Below are 21,363 nucleotides of genomic sequence, written 5' to 3' on the forward strand. Positions count from 1 at the left end.
AGATACCTATAGTTTAACCACACGATCTCCAATATGCAGTAAGTCTTTTTTGGATACTCCATGAAACTGTCCAGTCACACTTTGTGCTTCTGAAAAAGCTTCTAAACTCATCTTCAATCCCTATTCCCCAAACTAGCTTACCTAATACTTTCAGTTTTCCAAAAACATAAGTTTAATGGGGTTTACAATACAATGATAAACTCCTCTCCTTTAAAACATTCATTTCCCCCCATTTGAATGGGCCCTATGTTGTCTTTCTTTCTTTCTCTGTCTTATTTTCCCCATTTTTTTACTGTTGCTCCAAGGGATCATCTCCCAAATAATTGACTTGCTCTAAAATTCTTTCATCTGGATCTGCTTACAACCCAGTGTAAGAAAGAGTGAGGTGGTCAAGGAATGTTTAACTGAGTAGAGGCTTGAAGGAGGTGAAGGAGCAAGCTGTGAAATTATCTTAGGGAAGAACAGTCAAGGCAAAGAAAACAGCAAGAGCAAAGGGCTTGAAACAGTAGTGCCCCTGGCTTGTTCACGGAGCACTAAGAAGACCAGAATGCAGAAATAGGTGAGGTCAGAGAGCATAGGGGACCAGATCATGCTGGACCACATAGATCATCCTAACAGCATTAGCTTTTTATCAGAGTGAGGTGAGAAGCTGCTGAAGCATTTTAAATAGAAATGGGACATGATCTGACTGGTGTTTTAAAAGAGTTACTCTGGCTGCTTGGTTGGGACAAGGATGGAAGAAGAGAAATAGGCCATGAGGTAAGTGTCATAACCTGAGTGGTTATTCATGGGTTCTTGAATCAAAGTGGAAGTAGTGGAGGAGGTGAGCAGCGGTCCACTTCTGAATCAATTGTGAAGACAGAGCTAGTAGAATTTGCTGATAGATTGGATATAGTGTTTAAGAGAAAGAGAACAGTCGAGGATAACTCCAGGGTTTTTTGCCCAAGCAACTGGAAAAATGGAGCTGCCATTGACTGAAGTGAGAAACACTGCAAAGGGGGCACATTTTAAAGGGAAAAATTAGGAGGTCAGTTTTGGACATGTTACAGTTGAAATGCCTTGTAGACATTCAAATAGGGATTTGAACGGGGAGTTGGGTATAAACAAAGCAAGACTTCAGGGACAATGTCTCAGCTGGAGATAAAATTTTGGCCACCATCAGTATGCGGATAGGATTTAAAGGCATGAAACCAGATCAGATTTCAACAGAGGGAAAGCAGACAAAAGCGAGAAGAGGACCACAGAACGAGCCCTGCCTGATCTACTTCTGTGTTTAGAGATAAGGGTCAACCAATGAAGGTTGGAGTGAAAAGAAGCCGTTGGAGTTATAGGGGGAATCAGATGTATGTGGAGTCAGAGGGGTAGTAAATTAGGGGTGGGGGGTTATCACTTTGTGAGGGGTATTAAATGGCTAACTAGTACATTGTCTTGTACATCTGAAATTTAAAAAAAAAAATAACTCAAAATAGATCGCAGACCTAAATGTAAAATATAAAACTGTGACAACTCCTAGAAGATAACATAGGAAAAAACATAGATGACCTTGGGTATGACAATGACTTTTTAGATACAACACCAAAAACATGATCCTTTAAATAAATAATTGATAATCTGGACTTCATTAAAAGTAAAAAAACTTCTGCTCTATGAAAGACAATATCAAGAGAATGAGAATACAAGGCACAGACTAGGAGACAATGTTTGCAAAAGATATATCTGATAAAGGACTCTTATCCAAATAATACAAATAACTCTTAAAATTCAACAATAAGAACATACATGGGCTAAATGGGCCAAAGACCTTAACAGACACCTCACTAAATAAGCTATACAGATGGCAAATAAGCACATGAAAAGATGCTCCACATGAAATGTCATCAGGGAAATGCAAATTAAAACAACGAGATACCACTACACCTATTAGAATGTTCAAAATGTGGAACTGGCAACACCAAATGCTGGTGAGGATGTGGAGTAATGAGAATTCTCATTGTACCATTTTGCAATCCCAACAGCCACTGAGGAAGACAGTTTGACAGCTTCTTACAGAACCAAACATATTCTTATCATATTATCCAGCAAATGTGCTCCTTGGGTTTTTACCCAAATGAAACAAAAACTTAAATCCACAGAATGCTGCAAATGGATGTTTATAATAGCTTTATTCATAATTGCCAGAATTTGGAAGCAACCATGATGTCTTTCAGTGGGCAAAAGGATAAATAAACTGTAACACATCCAGACAACGGAGTATTATTCAACTAAAAGGAAATGATCTATCAAGGCATGAAAAGACAAAGCAAGTGCTTATTACTAAGTGAAGAAAGCCAACCTGAGAAGTCTACACATCGTGATTCTAACTACATGACATTCTGGAAAAGGCAAACTATGGTGACAGTAAAAGGACCAGTGGCAGCCAGGGGTTAGCAGGAAGCAGGAATGAATAGGTGGAGCACAAAAGGATTTTTAGGGCTGTGAAACTGCACTGTATGATACCATAATAATGGATTCATGTTATTATGCATTTGTCAAAGCCCATGGAAGGAACAATACCAAGAGTGAACATATGGAATTTGGGTGATGATGATGTGATGTGTCATCGTAGGTTCATCAACTGTAACAAACTTAGCACTCTGGTGGGGATGCTATACATGGTTGAGGTCAAATCTCTGTACCTTCTCCCTCAACTTTGCTGTGAACCTAAAAGTGCTTTAAAAAATAGGGTTTTTTTTTTGTTTTTTTTTTTGGAGTAACTGGGTGATAGGGGGAAAAATGAGACAGGAAAAAATTTCATGGTTGTCTATCAAGTAAAATGAATGACTATTATTTTTGGCAACAGTAAATCTTTTAGTGAAGTTAACAGCTAGAGAAGACATTTTTGACAAGTTAACAGCTAGAGAAGACACTTGAAAATTCATGACAGAAGATATTTGCTTACCTATGTTTTCTTCTATTTGTTATTCATGCAAAGTTTTAATAAATAGCTTTGAGAAAGAGAATTTATATCTATCAATGAAAGCTGGGTATATTTTAATAATTACTAGATGAAATATTTGGCTTGATTATTTTATCATAACTGTAATTCTGTCCTTTGTTTGATGAGAGTAGCAAAACTTTATTACACTTCATGTCTGAATTTCTCTTATGGAGAAGTGGAATTCTGAGAGCTGGGCTGGGAACAGATTCAGACAGAAATGAGGTAAATCTCAGAGAGCGCATCCAAGGAGCAAAACTCAAACTGAGAGCTAAGCCAGCACTCCAGCGGGCTGCTGCACAGCACCTGTGCACTAACTATTGGGAGTGCCGTTCACATACAGAGGTAGCCAGGGGAGGGATACTGAGATAGAACCCAACTTTGAGGGTCAAGACAGACACTGGGGACTATCAACCGGAGCCTTGGAAGGGAGGGCAGGAAATGGAGGCTTGAGAGATTCCCAGAAGTTGTGCTGAAGCTGCAATCCCTTTAGATAGGACAATGGGCTTGCTCTGGTGAAGAGGGAGCTATATGAAACATAGCAAACTCCAAAGGGATATAAAAATTATTCACTGAATTAAAATGTACTAACTATAGTTTAAAATTCATAGGGCATCACCTGGGCCATGGCCATCTTTGTCTAATATGTAAATTGTCACTGCAATACAGTATTTGAACAATATTTTCATTATTATAATGCATTTACGTCCCCTTCCTCCCTGTCTCCTTTCAGAGATGCTTCGGTCTATATTGTTCTCTCTGGGCTTGGTGAGAGCTCTCCTCACTGTAATCTTGGGAATTGTGGAACCCTCCACAAACTTCTCTACCTGGGTTGACATAACAGTTTAGGCTACAGCAACTCCACCTGGGCAGGGGACAAGGGCAGAAAGCTGAATGACCTGTGCCCTGTGGTCCCTTCTCTCTCCGCCCCTTTGAAAAAGGGATTTGTCCTCCCTATTTCCTTCTCTTTCATGTTCCCCTATGCACAGCCATCCTTCACACATTCTGGACCCTGAAGGAGAAGTTTGGTAGGATGTCAATACAGTGTGCTGTATGTCACATATGTCACTTAAAACAATTCCTCAATAAATAAAAGAAAATATTTTCCATTTAATTTAATATTTGTTATTTTTAGTTAAAAATAAAAAATGTAAATATATTCTTCAGGGAGATGACGTATCCATAATGATATGTATAGTATGATTCCAACTTTTCAAAATATTTGGTTATATCTGTATATGCCTAGGCAATAAACCAAAATATTTACAGTGCTTATTTCTAAGTGGTAGAGCTCATGATTATTTTCTTTATATGCTATTTCTTATGAAATTTATGCACAAAGTGGTTGCCATATAGCGTATCTGAATTTTAACAAAAAATCTCTATTGAGTTCTTGCCAATACAAAGTTATAGATTAATTTTGTCCTTTTCCAGAAAGCACATAATTTCAAGAATAATATACACAGACCAAACATGAGCAAATCCAAAATAAACACACATAATTTTCTTATTATATAAATAAAAATCTACCAAATGTACATTCAAACATATATGCTTATAAATAGAATATACTTTGAAGGGTAGAAAGAAGCTGGTAATGTTGTTTGCCTCTAGAGAAAGAAATTGGGCAACTATAAGACACTATCATCTCTGGAGATCTTTAGTACTTGTGTGTTATCTGAATTTATAAATTAAAAAAATAATTATAAAAAAAAGAAAAGAAAACATGAATTTAAATTCCTCTAACTACTCTTTTCAATTAACTTTTGGACTTTTTCTTACACAGAAAACCCTTTTCCATTGTTAGGTTAGATTGCTCTCATTTTTGTTTATTTTGACCTGCTGCCCAAAACATAGTCTCTCCTATTGCCCTGTTTGGAAAATAAATAACTAGAACCTGTTTTCCCACTAAATGTTTCAACACCGAATGTTGTGGAAAACTTTTGCCTTCTTTGCAAAAACCTCTCACAATGCTGCTATTAAAGAAGATGTAACTGCTGAGTTTGACCCTGCTTTCAGTTATGTGAAGGTTTGTTTCTAAAAAAGCCTTGAAGTTCAGATTAAGGTTTGTAACAGAACAGCTATCAGTCAAGGGCTGGGTGTAGACATTCATTTGTACACTGATATTCATTCATGCAAGTTCACTCAGATAAGCCCAGTACTTTTCTCAGTTTTCAACTTTGTTCTTCTAATTTTCACTTTCATAAACTGATTTGTTTCTTCTGGGAGTGAAAAGCCATGAATCAGATGCATAGAGAGACAATGTGCAGGCAACCAATAGAGCAAGATAGTCTTCTCAGCACCAGAAAAGACAGGCACAGAGAAGAGGCATGGATCAGATGACTTCCCCAAATTTCTTCCAGCCCAACCGATACATGTGAAATATTTACTTACGTTGTCTCAGGTTTAGCTAAGCATGATTTGCACATTGTTCCCAGAGTTACATGAAAACTATATGTGTTAATTTATAAAGTTTGACACTAACTTATGATAGGTGGCTTGTGTGCAAAGATCATGGTACTTAAACAGTTAGGAGGGAAGTGAGGACATGAAGGAGCTAATGAACATTAAAAAGGTGGCGTCAGTTAACTACCTCAGCACTCATGTAAATGTTTATAAGAGTCATAGGAGTTCCTGAGCTTTTGTTTACTTAACCAAAGGTTAACAGCATTAAGAAGTGGGGAAAAAAGAGGAGGTGACATGAGAACTCTGAGAAACCTTAAAACGATTGTTATTACAACATTAGTGGAGGGGACAAATAGATTACTAATTCTGCAATGAGGAAGACAGAGAGTGTTGGAAGATAACCAAACAAAGAGAAGTGCCAGATATTAAAAATCAACAAGCTATAAACAATCCTAATAGACTAGCAAGGGAAATATGAGTTTGAATTCTGAGAACTGTAATTCAAAGCATTGGGAGCAAAAGTTAAACATGCCGAACAAAGAAAAGTACATGCCCTCAAAATGGAAACGTTTTATTTCACATGGTCTGAAACACCAATTCTGAGAATTGCTTATAAGAGTTACTAGGAAGCAAAAAATAATAAAAACAACAAAAGCAAAAATACACACAAAAATTACAGAGCATATATAAAAGTACAGCTCAGCAATGGCATTTACCGTGTTTTCCAGAAAATAAGACTGAGTCTTATATTAATTTTTGCTCCAAAAGACACATTACGGCTTATGTTCAGAGGATGTCATCCTGAAAAATCATGCTAGGGCTTATTTTCCGCTTAGGTCTTATTTTGGGGGAAACATGGTATATCAATGGGGCCAGTTAACTCACCAGATGGTTTAAAATTGAAAACATTTTTGTACTGAATAAACTTCTTACTCTGTTTAATGCAAAATTAGATTATGAATTGAAAGAAAGACATTTTCCTATATATTCAATCTTTTTTATACTGATCATTAAGTCATCACGGGGATAGATTTTAGATAAATTGTGCTTAGTTTGAAACATGTCTTAGTCACATATGCTTTTATATATATTAAATATTGTATATTCAACTTAGAAAGAGCATAAATAGAGAATACAGACAATTCTTTTTTAAAAAAATAGCAGATAATGAAGATAAGAATGACTTAATAGGGAGGGTAACATCAATTGTGCAGGAGAGAGAAAGGATACTGACAGGAATGAAACCCTTGAGTAAGCCTGAGAGAATGGAATCCACTGCGTTCAGAGACAAGTTATCCTTAATTAGAAGCAGGAACCCTTATTAGCCAGGATACAGGGGTAGAAATGCAGGGAGATTGGCAGGTTTGGTGTTGGGAGTATGTGCGTCTTCTAATTGTGTCTATTTTCTCGATGAAATGATGGGTAAAGACATTAGCTGAGAGTTAAGGGAGAACAGGGAGTGTTTGAGGTGTGAGGAAAAAGAAGATGTGAAAGAGTCCCTTCAGAGACATTACTGGGGACCCCACTTAAAGAAAATGGTCATGAATTTTAAAAGAGATCGGTTCAGTCTCATGGGTAAAGGTGTAAAAGAAGGCAGAAACTTGAACTTCATCAAGGGTAGGTTTTTTTTCAGGCTCGTACATGGAAAGAGAGAGAAAGGGGAGTTGAATTCATCTTCAAGGGGTGACTACAATGAAGGGTCCGTGGAAACTAAACCAGGTGTGGGCTTGATGAACAGTGAAAAGGTGGTGGTGGGGCCAATAGTGTGGAGGTCCTGATGGCATCCAAATATTGTCAGAGATAGGCTACCAGTGGGAGTGTGCTAAAAGAGAGAGCATGAGGATTAGAGAACAGTAAACCTGAAATTCTGATTTTGCAAAGGTGAAGTTATTGGTAATGGCAGTTCTGGGCATGGCCCTGGAGTGAATGGTTGAGATGAGTTTGAGGAAATAAACAAGGCAAGGAACTGAGTGAAAGGCCCAGAGATTGCATGGATTATTTGCCTGAATATTGAAATCGACTAAAATTGATGTCAGAATTGGGGGTTGGGGGAGGAAGACAGAAGATATGGAGACAGTGGGATAGGTTTGAAAGTCTTCAAATAAAAGTGACTGGTAGGATTGCACCATAAGGGAGGGTGGATAGTATAGAATCTGATGCCATGTGCACTTAAAAATCAATATTTTAAGAGGTATGAAAATGAACACTTTGTTGATGTCCATTAATATCTGCCAGAATGGAAGTTACCTCAGATGCAGCTGGTTTATATTAAGTGAAAGAAAACACACCAAAAATGTTTTTATATACTTAGCAATGAAAATAGAGAGCAAGTTTTTATCATGACCATGAATGTTATTCCTACTGTTATAGAATAAGAAATTTCCAGATTCAGGAAGTTGCCAGTTACCTTCTAACTTGAGAACTGTGAGAGGACTGGGTGAGAATACTAATGAAATGTTTGCAATGGAACCTGACAAATAATAAGTACCTAATAAAAAGTTGTGAGGGAGTAAAACTAAAGATGACTTTCTATGAAGGAGAAATTCCTAGCCTGCTTTGTCACTTTCCTTTATACATTATCTTAAATCAGAAAACAACTTTTATATCAAGGATCACCTTGATCTACACTGGTTTTCCACTATTTGTAGGCCAGATACCTTTTCTAACATTTCGGAGAAGAATCTTGTGTTAAGAAATATAAACTGTTTCTGGATGTTGTAAGTACTGGGGGAAAGATTTAATAATTCATGTTGGGACAATAGATTAGCAGTATTTTTATAATCATGGGTACACATTAAGGTGCCAAACCCAGAATCCGTAAAATTGGCTATATTTGATCACCTAAATGTGGCAAAAACAAATGAATAAACCTTAAACAAGGTTTTAACTTTTTAACCTTAAACAAGATTAGAAAGCAAAAGACAGAGAAAAAATTAGTTGCAACTTGTGGACTGGAAAATGAATATCCCTAACAAAAAAGAAGTTTGATAAAACAATAAGAAAAACACAAACCATAATTCTTTAAAAAGGCAAAAGACATGATTATGACTAGGGATTGAAAAGAATAGAAATGGCTAATGAATATACTATAAGAAGATATTTGTCAGAAGAATCAAAGGACCTGGTCTTCATTGTTTATAAAGTCAACAATGCCCAGCTATAGAGAGGAGGCAGCATCAGCCCTCATAAGCACTGTTCATGGGAATGAAAATTAGAACAGGATCGACTTTTTGGTTGCCAGTTGGCAGTTTTTATCAAAATCCTAAATATTATAAAGTACCCTAAGCCCTTTGACTTAGCAATTCTACATCTAGGAATTTATTCTCAGGAGATAAGGTGGCCCAAAACGTAAGTGTGTCTTAGCATTAGCAATAGTAGAAAAACATTAAAAAATGTTAGTAGTCATTAAAAGATACAGCCAACCGATTGCTGAATCATGTGTAGTTTTGATAACATTTATGTAAAAATGGGTGTGTGTGTGTGTGTGTGTGTGTGTGTACACAAATATATGAATCAAACATCCTTTACCTTTACTCTAATTCCCTGCAAGGAATTCCCTGAAAAGACCTTGATTAAAAAGGAGGAGAATGATTAACTTATAAACAGTTCAAGTTTTGTCTGGGGTCAGCCATGCCAAAGAGAAAAGCTTTACCTTACATTCAAGTTAATTTCTATGTTGAATTTTACTTCAACATTGATAGTCATAAGTTTAATTGAGCTAAATAGTGATAACTTTAATTGAGCTCTCAATGTAATGGAAAAAAAAGCTCACATATTTCTCTCTTCTGAATCCTTGATCATCTTTGAACCAAGTTAAATGCTTTGTTCCTAAACTGCTGAAAACCCATTGTTTACGTTTTGTTAGCAGTTCCAGAAGAATCCAAGAAACACAGAAATTTCCAAGTGGCAAAAACTAGGAATTTCCTTTCCCCCATATTTTAGAACAGTTTCCTTGGCCCAACAAAGGGACGCTGGGTGTTGCTCTGCTGACCCAAGAAATATGAGTCTGATGATGCCTTGTGCCAACCCAAACCCGGACCCAGGGAAAAAGGCCCATCACACCCTCACTTCTACAGATGCTGCCACTGATACACTTTGGAGCTTTGATCTCATGGAGCTGTGATCCTATTTAGGATATTTTGTGTGTGTGTGGGGGGGGAGCTCAAAGTTGCACTTACCTGTTTATTTCTCAAGGGCTGAACCACTTCCTTAATGCACAGCTCTAGATCATTGAGATAGTCCTTTTCCGTCTGTATCAACTCTTTGATGATTTTCGAACGCTTTGCCATCATTCTCTGCATCTGATGCTCCTCCTCTTGAGTTAAGGACTCAGACGCAGAACAGTCAGCTTGTGGTGTCATCTTTTCTGTTCAGTGAAAACATGTACATTATGAGGCATTCTGCTGAGGTTTCTCTTTTTTAAATTTTTATTTATGTTTTACGATTTTTATTAATATATATAGCTAACATATGTACAACGTTGTCAGTTTCAGGTGTACAGCACACTTGTTCAACATTTACATACCTAAAGAAGTGATCCCCGTAAGTCCAGCAACCATCTGACACGGTACCATGTTATCACAATATTATTGTATTGACTATATTCCGCATGCTCTATATTACATCCCCATGACTTATTTGTTTTATACCTGAAATTTGAACCTCTTATTCCTCTTCACCTATTACCCTCCTTTTAAAATTTTTCAATTATAGTTGACATTCAATATTATTTTATATTAATTTCAGGTGTACAACATAGTGTTTAGACATTTATATAATTTAAGAAATGATCCACCTGACTAGCCTGGTACTCACCTAGCACTATATATAGTTCTTATCATATCATTGACTATACACCCTATTCATTACTTTACATCCCCATGGCTATTTTGTAACTACCAATTTGTACTTCTTAATTTCTTCTCTTTTTCACCCTGCCCTCAACACCCTCCCATCTATCACCTGAGAAATCTAGTACCCATCTGACACCACATATAGTTATTACAATACTATTAACTATATTCCTTACGCTGTACTCTATATCCCCATAATCACTGCATAACAACCAGTTTGTACTTCTTAATCCCTTCCCATTTTCACCCACTCCTTCAAACCCCCTCCCATCTGACAACCATCAAAATTTTCTCTATCTATGAGTATGTTTCTGCTTTGTTTGTTTGTTTTGATCTTTAAATTCCACATATAAGTGAAATCACATTTCATCTGTCTTTCTCTGACATACTCCACTCAACACAATACCCACAGGTCCATCCATGCTGGCACAGATGACAAGAAACCATTCCCTTTCCTGGCCGAACAGTATTCCACTGTACATATGTACCACCTCCTCTTTCTCCATTCATCCATCGATGGACACCCAGGCTACCTCCACATCCTGGCCATTGTAAGTCATGCTGCAATGAACAGATGCATGCTCACATCCCCTCGAAGTAGTGTTTTGGGTTTCTTCAGATCAATACTCTAAGTCCATCCATGCTGTCACAAATGGCAAGATTTTATTCCTTTTTATGGCTGGGTAATATTCCATTGCTTTTTATCCATTCATCTTTTTTATCCACTCATCTATCAATGGACATCTAGATTGCTTCCAAAGCTTGGCTATTGTAAATAATGCTTCAGTGAACATAGGGGTGCATATATCTTTTCTAATCAGTGTTTTGGATTTCTTCAGATAAATACCCGAAATAGGAATTGCTGGGTCATAAGATAGTTCTATTTTTAATTTTTTGAGGAAACTACATACTGTTTTCCATAATGGCTGCATCAATTTGCAATCCCACCAACAGTGCACAAGGGTTCCTCTTTTTCCACATCCTCTCCAACACTTATTCTTTGTTGAGTTTTTGATAATAGCCATTCTGACAGGTGTGAGGTGATATTTCCCTGTGGTTTTGATTTGTGTTCCCCTGATGATTAATGATGTTGAGTATCTTTTCATGTCTGTTAACCATCTGTATGCCTTCTTTGGGGAAGTGTCTGCTCAGGTCCTCTGCCCATTTTTAATCAGATTGTTTACATTGTTGATATTGATATGTATGAGTTATTTATATATTTTGTATTTTAAATGCTTATTGGATAAACCATTTGCAAATATCTTCTCCCATTCAGTAGATTATCTTTTCATTTTGTTGATCGTTTCCATTATGGTGCAAAAGCTTTTTGGTTTGATGTAGTCTATTTGTTTATTTTTTATTTTGCTGCCTTTGCCCTGGGAGGCATAGCCAAAAAAGTACTGGAAGACTTATGTCAAAGAGTTTACTGCCTATGTTTACTTCTAAAAGGTTTCAGGTCTTACACTTTAGTCTTTAATCCATTTTGAGTTTAATTTTGTATATGGTATAATAAGGGGTCTAGTTTCATTCTTTTTTGCATGTATCTTGGCTATATTTACTTCTAAATCAAGAGATTTTTAATTAGTAAATGACACACCTTCCAATTTTGTTTGTTCCTATTACTAAAATTAATTGCCCTCATTCTCAGTGTATAATACATAGAATTTAATGAAATGAGAAACAATTGCTCATGATTGGGATTTTTCTTTCAATTCACAATCAGAATCTATAAGGAATGAGGTAGTGGTGGATTAAATAAATTTCAACTAAGATTTTTTATGGCTCATCTTCAGTACTATGCATATCTTGTTATCTCAAAATTCTTGAACTGTCAAACAGAAAATTTTAATTAAAAAAATACAGACCTGAAAAGATGTTGAGACAAACAGGAAGCCTCATATGTAGCCAAAGTTTTATATAAAGTATAACATAAGAAAGCTAAATATTTCAAGGATGAGTTTCCCACAGCAACGTAAAATTTTGGAAGCCACAAACTAGGTCACAGATGAGATCAGAGTGGTGATAGATAGCAGGGCAGTGTGTGTGTGTGAGTGTGTGTGTAAATGAATTTACTTCAAGCTTAAAGTCATCAGAAACTTAATTTACATCTTAGTCTCTGCAGTTGCAGAAGTAATTTGATTTTCTTCAAAGCTAATATGATTTTAGTAACTGATATGTGAGACATCTTCAGTGCTGACACCACTTCCTGAGAATGTAGAGCTTTACTAAAGGGCTTATAAAGAGTCTGTACAGAAAAAAAGAAAAATGAGTGCACTGGTCACAATGTATAGAAATGAAAATAGAGAGGATATTTTCTTGGTTGACTCAAGAAACAAAGCTAAGAAAACTGGAGAAATGTTATAGTAGAGGAGTTAATAATTCAATGCAAAAGGACTCCCCAAGAATGCGAAGAGTCACTCCAACCATTGTGAGCATTCCTCTCTTGTTGGCCCACTAATTTCAGGAGTTCAGGCAGAAGTGCAGTAACTTATGACCCGTCAATTATACTTCTGGGTATTTATTGAAGAAATCCCAAACACTAATTCAAACAGATAGATTCATCCCTATGTTCACTGCAGTACTACTTACAACAGCCAAATATGGAAGCAACCCAAGTGCCCATCAATAGGTGAATGGATAAAAAAGAAGTGATACATATATAAATGGAATATTACTTGGCCACAAAAGGAATTAAATCTTACCATTTGCAGCAATATGTATGTACCTAGAAGGTATGATGCTAAGTGAAATAAGTCAGATGGAGAAAGACAAATACCACATGATCTCACCTATATGTGGAATCTAAAGAACAAAATAAATGAACAGACAAAACAGAAACAGACTTATGGATACAGATAACAAACTGATGGTTGACAGAGGGGAGAGGGATTGAGGAGCTGGGGGGAAAAGGTGAAGGGATTAAGAAATACAAATTGGTAGTTACAAAATAGTCACAGGAATGTGAAATACAGCATAGAATGTTGCAACAACTATGTATAGTGTCAGGGGGATATTAGATTAATGAGGGAATCAGCGCATAAACTATATCTAAATATCTAACTGCTGTGCTGTACACCTGAAACTAACATAAAATAATATTAAATATCAACTGTAACTGAAAAAAATATTATTTAAAACAAACAAATAAATATTAGTTATGGACACAGGAATAATAAGGTTTCTTTCTCTATTTTCTTGAAATTCTCCACCATCTAGGGCAAACAAGTACCATTATTTTATAATTATCTACCTTTCAAGAATACATGACTCTTAAGGGGATGGACAGCGTGTTCAGATAGGAGAGGAAGGAGAAAAAATAGGCAGCACTGATCTCAGAGGTAAGTCAGAACAAAACTGGGGTTTGGAATCCTGAGCAGCTTTGCTGGGTTGGGTGTATGTATGGTGAATTTTAGAGAGATGAAAAGCCACCAAATGTAAGAGAGTAGTCAGGGAGGACTGAGAACAATCTCCTTTGATAACTCAGGTGTTGCTTAGAATTTGTGTATACTCTTTCTGCTTTATTTCTGTTGCTATTGCTGCTGTTATTTGGGGGTAGATGTTAAAGAGAAGTGATTGCTTTATTTTTTCAAATTATAAAATAATATATATTTCCTTAAATAATAAAATAATGTATATTGCAATGCATATATTGTAGGTTTAATTGTCTGGACTTTGGACCAGATTTCCTGGGTTCAAACTCCACATCTAACATTTATTAGATGTGACCTTAGACAAATTATTTATTTCTTCACATATCAATTTCCTTATCTACGCATTAAGGGTAACATTAGTAAAAGTGTATAAAGTGGTTGTGAAGATAATATGAATCAATGTTTGCTAAACACAGCAGTGCCTAGCAGTACAGTAGATATTATGTAAATGTTTGCTATTTTATTAGATGCAATTCCTATTTATTAGCTATTATACAATTTTCTCTGTATTATTAGCTGTATCTAGTTTAGTGTATAATCCTCCCAAAATAATTCCATACACCTACAAACATACATACAACAGTTAGTCTTATTTGTTTTTTTTAATAATGGGCTTGTATACATATTCTTCTGCAAGTGCTTTTTCAACTGCAACAGTGCATAGTGAGTGTCTTTTTGTAAATATATATAATCTTTATTCTTTATAATAACAGTATAGTTGTCAGACACTGCTATTTGCCTTCCCCATATCTGTTCTCCCATTTGTTTTTTGAAAATTAAACCCTGAATAGATAAAAATTCTTATTTCTTAGATTCTTTTACAGCCTATGGATCACTTATAGCCAATGAGATGTAAGAGGTGAATCTCTGAGAGGTGTTTCCAGGAGTTTGTGAAAAGGAAAACTAGGCTAGGATGTCCCTTCTTCCACCCTCTTTCCCCCATGGTTCTTGCCTTCTTTTTCCTGCCTTGAATGTGGATGGGAGGTCTGGAGGTGCAGTAGCCACACTGGGACCCTGAAGCGATAGCCACAGGGATTCAGACCTGCACACAGTGGGTGGCAGTGTGGAACGATGTAAAGAACTTCCCTATTCTTAGACTTCTTGCATGAGATATATAAATTTCTATGTGTGAAGCTGCGTGTTTCTGTTGGTTTTAGGAAAGTACATTCCTATCTGATAGGGATTTTAGTATCTGGAAATTCGAGTGCTGTAAATTATACTGCTTAAAATGTGAAAATGGTAGTAGGGAAGGAAAGATAGCAGGAGATCATTTTGTAATCTCGAGAGTTGGTGACCATTATTATCCAATGGCAAAATATTTGGTAAATCTATATTCCTGCATATAGTCATATAATTCAGGGAAAGGATAGAAAAAAATCAAAATATTGGCATGCACTGATTATTTCTTGCCACTTTCAGAAAAATCATACAAATGAGAGCTAATCTCAGACCACTGCTAGTCAAGTCAATCCATAAGGAGATTTAGAAGAAAACACCAAAAAAAGATGTTCGGCTGGTGGCCTACAATCTAAATAGGCCACAACTAGATTGAAAAATGCCAATTACTTCCATCCTCAAAGTGAAGTAGAGGTAATAGCTTTAATAGGAGATAAGACTGGTGCCTCAGGCTTTCCTTTTCCAACCACAGATAAATTTGAGGGAGGTATTGGAAAGCTGACTAGCGTCCATTAGGCAAAGGCCACTCTGCTAACACCAAATCCTGCCTACTTGTGCCTCAGCCATTTTTCTGACTCTTGGATCTCTGCTAATCTCCTCTTGCACTTCTGCTTGGATAGACTTCTGGGCTTTGAAAAAAATCTCTAGACATCAGTGGTTCTCATATCTGGACATTAGTGATCACACTGATTTACCTTTCCAATATTGATATGCTTTCTCTGGTTTCTGCAATCTGCATTCTTGCCCACTGTAGTAGGCAGAATGAAACTCCTCTTAGGATGTCTATGTTTTAATCCCCAGAACTATGTTGCTGATGCAATTAAAGTTGCACACTTAAAGATGGGGAGATTGTCCTGGATAATCCAGGTGGACCCAGTCTAATTAATCAGGCTTTACAAGCAGAAGAGGAAAGCAGAAATCACAGAAGAGGTGAAATGTGAGAAGAACTCAACCCACCATTACTGGCTTTGAAGATGGAAAAAGGGGCTAAGAGCCAGGGAACACGGGCAGCCTTTGGAAGCTGAGGACAGCCTTTGGTTGACAGCCAGCAAGGAAATAAGTTCCAACAACCCGAAAGAGCAAAGAATGGATTCTCCCTTTGAATCTCCAAACAGCAGCACAATTCTACTGACACTTTGATTTTCAGCCTGTGAGATGATAAGCAGACAGCCAGCCAAGCCTTCTGGACTCCTGATTTATGGGAACTGTGAGCTAATAATACATTTATGTTACTTTAAACCACTAAATTTGTTGTTATTTCTTACAGCAGCAGTAGGAAACTACCTTTTCCACACATGCTAAAGGTCACGGCCACCATGTGTAGACTGCCTTCCTTAAGAACATGGAATTACATGCTTGTAAGAGTCCTGCTACCTTTCATCTTTCCTCAGCAAATCTTCCTGAACTACTAATCCAAGGTGGCCTGGGCACAATAGCTTGATTTTAGGTTATGACACTAACATGAAGAGATTGTCAGTTGGAGTTTTTCTTCCAATATAGTTTTTTTGCCATTGGTCAATGTGTTGGTCTCCAGGACAGGTCAGAAAAATCACACTTGGAAGATAGGATTGGACAAAATACTTCAATTTTATAAACAATACACCAGATAGTTCTTGTAGTCTGATGCCTTATTGTCTTGTATTCAGTTTAATAGTTTTCCAAAGCAGCCACACAAGAGCTCGAGTGGCATTGGGTCCGAAAGCCATGGCAATGACAACAGGAAGTGAAGAAATAAACCACTGTGAAAGAAAGGCATGTCATTCCAGGTATATTTCACAAATCATAAAAGAGAAATCTCAACATGCCTAATAGAGATCCAGAGACGTTTGAAAAACACCAGGTAAAGCATATTTTAAATATTTTAAATGAGCCTTCAAAATGTGTAAGAAATTCTCTGAGGGCAGGAGCACACTGAATGCAGTCCAGGGAATTAAGAAAAGCTGAAACCACCAAATACTCTGGACACATCTACAGATACTGATGGACTAGGAGGATATGAATTTGTGTGCCAATGATGAGGTGACAGAACATGGTAGAAATGCGATCTGGGCAAGGTCGCTAAGCATCAAGAGACCTGATTAGAGAAAGAAGAGCCTAAAGCCAGGAGCAGAAAAGGAAATGCACCCAGGAAAAGGTGAGCTAGTAAAAATGATGCTCCAAAGAGAGCGACATAATAAGAATTATCTGTCTCAGCCATAGCTCTGGGTCAAGATAGAAAAAGAAGCGGGGGAAGGAAGGGTGGGTGGCTAATAATAATTGAGAGACACTGATTGGCTCTCATATGGGTTTGAGACCTAGATTCAATAAATATTTAACAAATAATATGAGCTTGAAAGTGTTGTAGGAGCTGGGGAGAAAGCAGTTTTAAAAACATCAAAAACAAATCCCTGTCCTCATGGAGCTTAAATTCTAGTGGGGGAAGAAGAACATAAATAAATCAAATGTTTTTAGTATACAAACAGATGATAAGGCATGGAGAAAAATAAAGCAGTGAAGGTTCCTAGAAAGGGCTCAAAAGGTATGCAAGTAAGATGTCATGGAAGGTCTCATGTTAAGAAAAGACATGAAAGGTGAAAGTCACAAACGTATCTGGGAGATGTAGTTTTCAGCAAAGCAACCAGCTGGTGGAAAGCTTCAAGGTGAGAATGTGTGTGGTCTGTTCAAGAATCAGGAAGGAGGCCAGTGTGGCCTGAGGTGGGAGGGCCAGCGTAGGAGAGGAGATGAAGGAATTGCAGGAGTAGGCAGCTTGAAAGAGATTATGGTGCTTTATTAGTATTTTAAACATTTAAGCATGTTTGTAGTGTTGCAGGAAAGGTAAAGGCATTGATGAAATTTAAATGTTTATAAATTAAGAGTACATGCTAAAATTTCAAGACCAACCTTAAAATCATAGAAATAGTATGTAAATTTTCAAAACTAGTAGAGGCAAAAATGTAATGGGGGGGGGAGGTGCAATCCAGAAGAAGAAAAAACAGAGGAACAAATAAATATAAGGTAATAAATCCAAATTTATGAGTAATCATGATAAATCAAATGACCAGATTACCAAAGTGTGTTTAAAAATGAAACCAAATAGCTATGTGCTATTTACAAGAGAGAGAACATAAGCACAAAGAAAATTTGAAAGTAAAAAGATACACTAAGCCAATACTAATTTTTAAAAAGGTGGGGAAACTTTTTATATCAAACAAACTTTAAGGCAAAGTAAAAGTGCACAGTATGTAATACCAAAATGTTCATCCCGAAGAGGTGAAAATTTTGTGTGTGCTGAATAACATTGTTTCAAAACATGTGAAGCAAAAAGTGAGAGAGTTTTAAGCAGAATTTGACAAACCATCCATAAGATTGTAACTATAACGTGGTAACAGGCCAGTTAAGATAGAAAAATGTGCACTCAATAATTAGAGATTTCACATTTTTTAAAAGGATACACATAGTCTTTATGAAAATACACCATATTTTAGGCCATAAAATTTCAAAGAATCAGTATATAAAAGTCACAACTAAGTGCAATTAAGTTAGAAACAAATTACAAAAATAAAACTTAGTCTCATTTGTTTTGGAATTTTTTTAAAAAAAAAATCTGAATAACTAATGAGCCATAGAAGAAATCACAAAAGCAAATAAAAGATATTTATTCTTAATAAAAGTATTACACCCATGAGGAATGTAGCTAAAGCATTGTTTACAGAAAATTGATAGCCTTAAATTCATGTATAAGAAAAAAAGCAAGACTGAAAAATTAATGATTTAAGAATCTAATTAAAGAAGTGAAAAAGAAAAATAGAAAAATACAATAAACCAAAAAGAAGTCAAGAACAAAACAATGAAACTGAATAGAACTTCAACCCAGGATTCAAATAATTCCCACATGAGATCTCTCTCTCTCTCTCTCTCTCGCTCTCTTTCTCTCTCTCTCTCTCTCACACACACAGACACACTCACACACGAAATCCTAAAACACACAAGAAACAAAGTATCGTTAGGTACAAGGGAAAAAATAGCACAATTATACCCTTAAGCCTTAAGATATTGGAATTATTAGACAGATATTTAAAAGTATACTTAATAGGTTTAAAGAAACAATGAGTGGTTTGAAATTATGAGCAAGAAGCAAGAGGCTATAAAAATGATGAAGCAGAATTTCTAAAAACTAAATATAACTTTGAAAAATAAACCTCATAATAATTAACATTTTAAAAGTCAATGAAAGGGTAAATTAGTAAATTATAAAAAGCTGAGGGAATTAATGAATTGAGCCAAAGAAATCATACGAGTACAGAATGCAATAGAGAGAGGTGAAGACATAAAATATGCAACATAGGTTAGGAGACATGGATAATTGAATGAGAAGGTCTAACAAGTGTTTAACTGGAATTCCACAGGATATAATAGAGAATGTAAGGAAGAAACAATATTTGAAGTGTTAATAGCTTGGGACTTTGCAGAATTTTTGAAAGACACTAATCCTCAGAATCAGAAATTATAACGAATTCCAAACAAGGTAAATAAAATTAGAAATCCATACCATAGCATTTTGAAACTTTAATACAATAAGAACAAACAAGATTTTAAGAGCAGACAGTAAGAAAAGACAAATTACCTACAAAGAGACAACAATTAGATTCATGGCTGCTTTCGCCAAAGCATTTATAGAAGCGGATAGATAGTGGAAGAATAATTTCAGAGGGCTGACAGAAAATACCTGCCACCTTAGAATTGCATGTCTAGAACAACTTTCTTAAAAATGATGGTAAAATAAACATATTTTTAGAAAAACAAGATCTTAGTTTATCACCAAAAGATCTTCATTAAAAGTATAGAGTCACTTGGAAGCAGCCGGTTAGCTCAGCTGGTTAGAGAGCAATGCTCTTAATACAAAGGTTGCCCATTGGATCCCCACATGGGCCAGTGAGCTGCACCTTCCACATCTAGACTGAAACAACTACTTGACTTGAAGTTGATGGGTCCTAGAAAAACACACTTAAAAACAATAAATAAAAGTTTGAAAAAAAGTAGAGTCACTTGAACAATGTGGGAGTTAGGGGTGCTAACCTCCCCTTGTAGTAAAAAATCTACATGTAATTTTTGACTTCCCAAAAATTTAGCTGTCCGTTGGTTTCAGGACTTCCACAGATACCAAAATTCTTAGATGCTCAGTCCCTATATAAAATGGCATAAATCAGTGCATACAGTCAATCCTCTACATCCATAGACTCCCAACGACAGATAAAAAACAATACAGGTATTTCTTGGGGGAAAAAAATCCGTTTTTAAGTGGACTCGTGCAGTTCGAACCTATTGTACAAAGGTCAATGAGAATTCTAAAAGCTGCACCTTACCCAGAAGGCAAATAGTCCCAAATAGGAGATCAAAATAAATAGAATGGAAATGAAGACGGAAAGAGAAATTATATGGAAGATTAATCCAGGAAGAAGGACACCTGAACAAGTGAAGGAAATAAATAATTATAAAGCAATATTCAATGAAATTGACAAAATTTCTATTCCTGGAATATGTAATTATTTTTCACACAGAAAGGGCAACATAATGTAAAAAGGAGCACACCTAAACATATTCTGGAGAAATATCTAATTCCATGGATAAAGAGAAACTCTTACAAGCATCCTGAAAGAAAATGTTGGGGCAAGAACAGAACTTCAATTAAAATTTTTATGTGGAACATTGGATGCTAGAAGACATTGGAATAATATATAAAGAATTCTGAGAGAAAAAGATTTTTATTGTTTATGTTTTAGGACAAAAGACTACCACTTTCAACCACAGGAGAACTTGGAAAGTACCCACTCTTGTAATCTTTCTGAAAACATTACCAGAGTAAGAATTCCAGTCAAATGAAAATAGGACCCAAACGTCTCAGGATAGTGTAAGATCAGATACATAAGAAGCAGTGGTACAGATTCCTTCTCTCCAGACTCCTGATGCGAACATTCAACAAATAATAGGATCTTGCTCAAGAGTTTAGAAATCTCCATGCTTTGAGGGTAAGAGCTTCTGGAGAGAGCAGGAATGGGCAAATATTCACTATAGTGCCTAGAGGAAAAAACAAGGGCTTGGAGGAGTTTAGAGCAAAGACCAGAGATCAAGAATTCCTTCCACTGCCCAAGAGGGCTTGATGTAACTCAAGGGAGGAAGATGAAGGTGAATCATTAGAACTGGTGTTTCACTGAGGCAGAACTAATGCCAGAGATAAAAGAGAACTTCAATCAGTATGAATGTAATGACACTATGAAACAGATGCAAATAGAACAGACATACACAAAGCCTTCTGGGTATATTAAAGTTTTCCCCCCAAATTTAACATTTATTATAGTAGTTGAAAAACAGAGGAAAAAAGTTTCAATGTCAGAAGCAAGTCATCCTTTAAAATTCAAAATTGTTTTGATTTGCATTTGGAGTTCAAGGCAATTTAAACAAAACAGACCTTCTCTTCTTTAAAAAAAAAAAAAAAAAGGGAGGGCCTGATGGAGTTTTAAAAATCACATTGAAAGAAAAGCTTAAA

General features: G+C 36.2%; 1 protein-coding gene across 2 annotated transcripts in view; it reads right to left on the reverse strand.

The window, feature by feature from the left end:
• ARHGEF38 (Rho guanine nucleotide exchange factor 38) overlaps positions 1 to 21,363 on the reverse strand; it is a 118,182-nt gene that overhangs the window by 75,319 nt on the left and 21,500 nt on the right. For both annotated transcript variants that reach the window (XM_019738889.2, XM_074322784.1), the window contains exon 2: positions 9,559 to 9,746. In XM_019738889.2, the coding sequence (XP_019594448.2) occupies positions 9,559 to 9,746 (188 nt within the window). The remainder of the gene's footprint in view (positions 1 to 9,558; positions 9,747 to 21,363) is intronic.

This window comes from Rhinolophus sinicus, linkage group LG02 (genome assembly GCF_036562045.2).
Source record: "Rhinolophus sinicus isolate RSC01 linkage group LG02, ASM3656204v1, whole genome shotgun sequence".
Taxonomy (NCBI): Eukaryota; Metazoa; Chordata; class Mammalia; order Chiroptera; family Rhinolophidae; genus Rhinolophus; species Rhinolophus sinicus.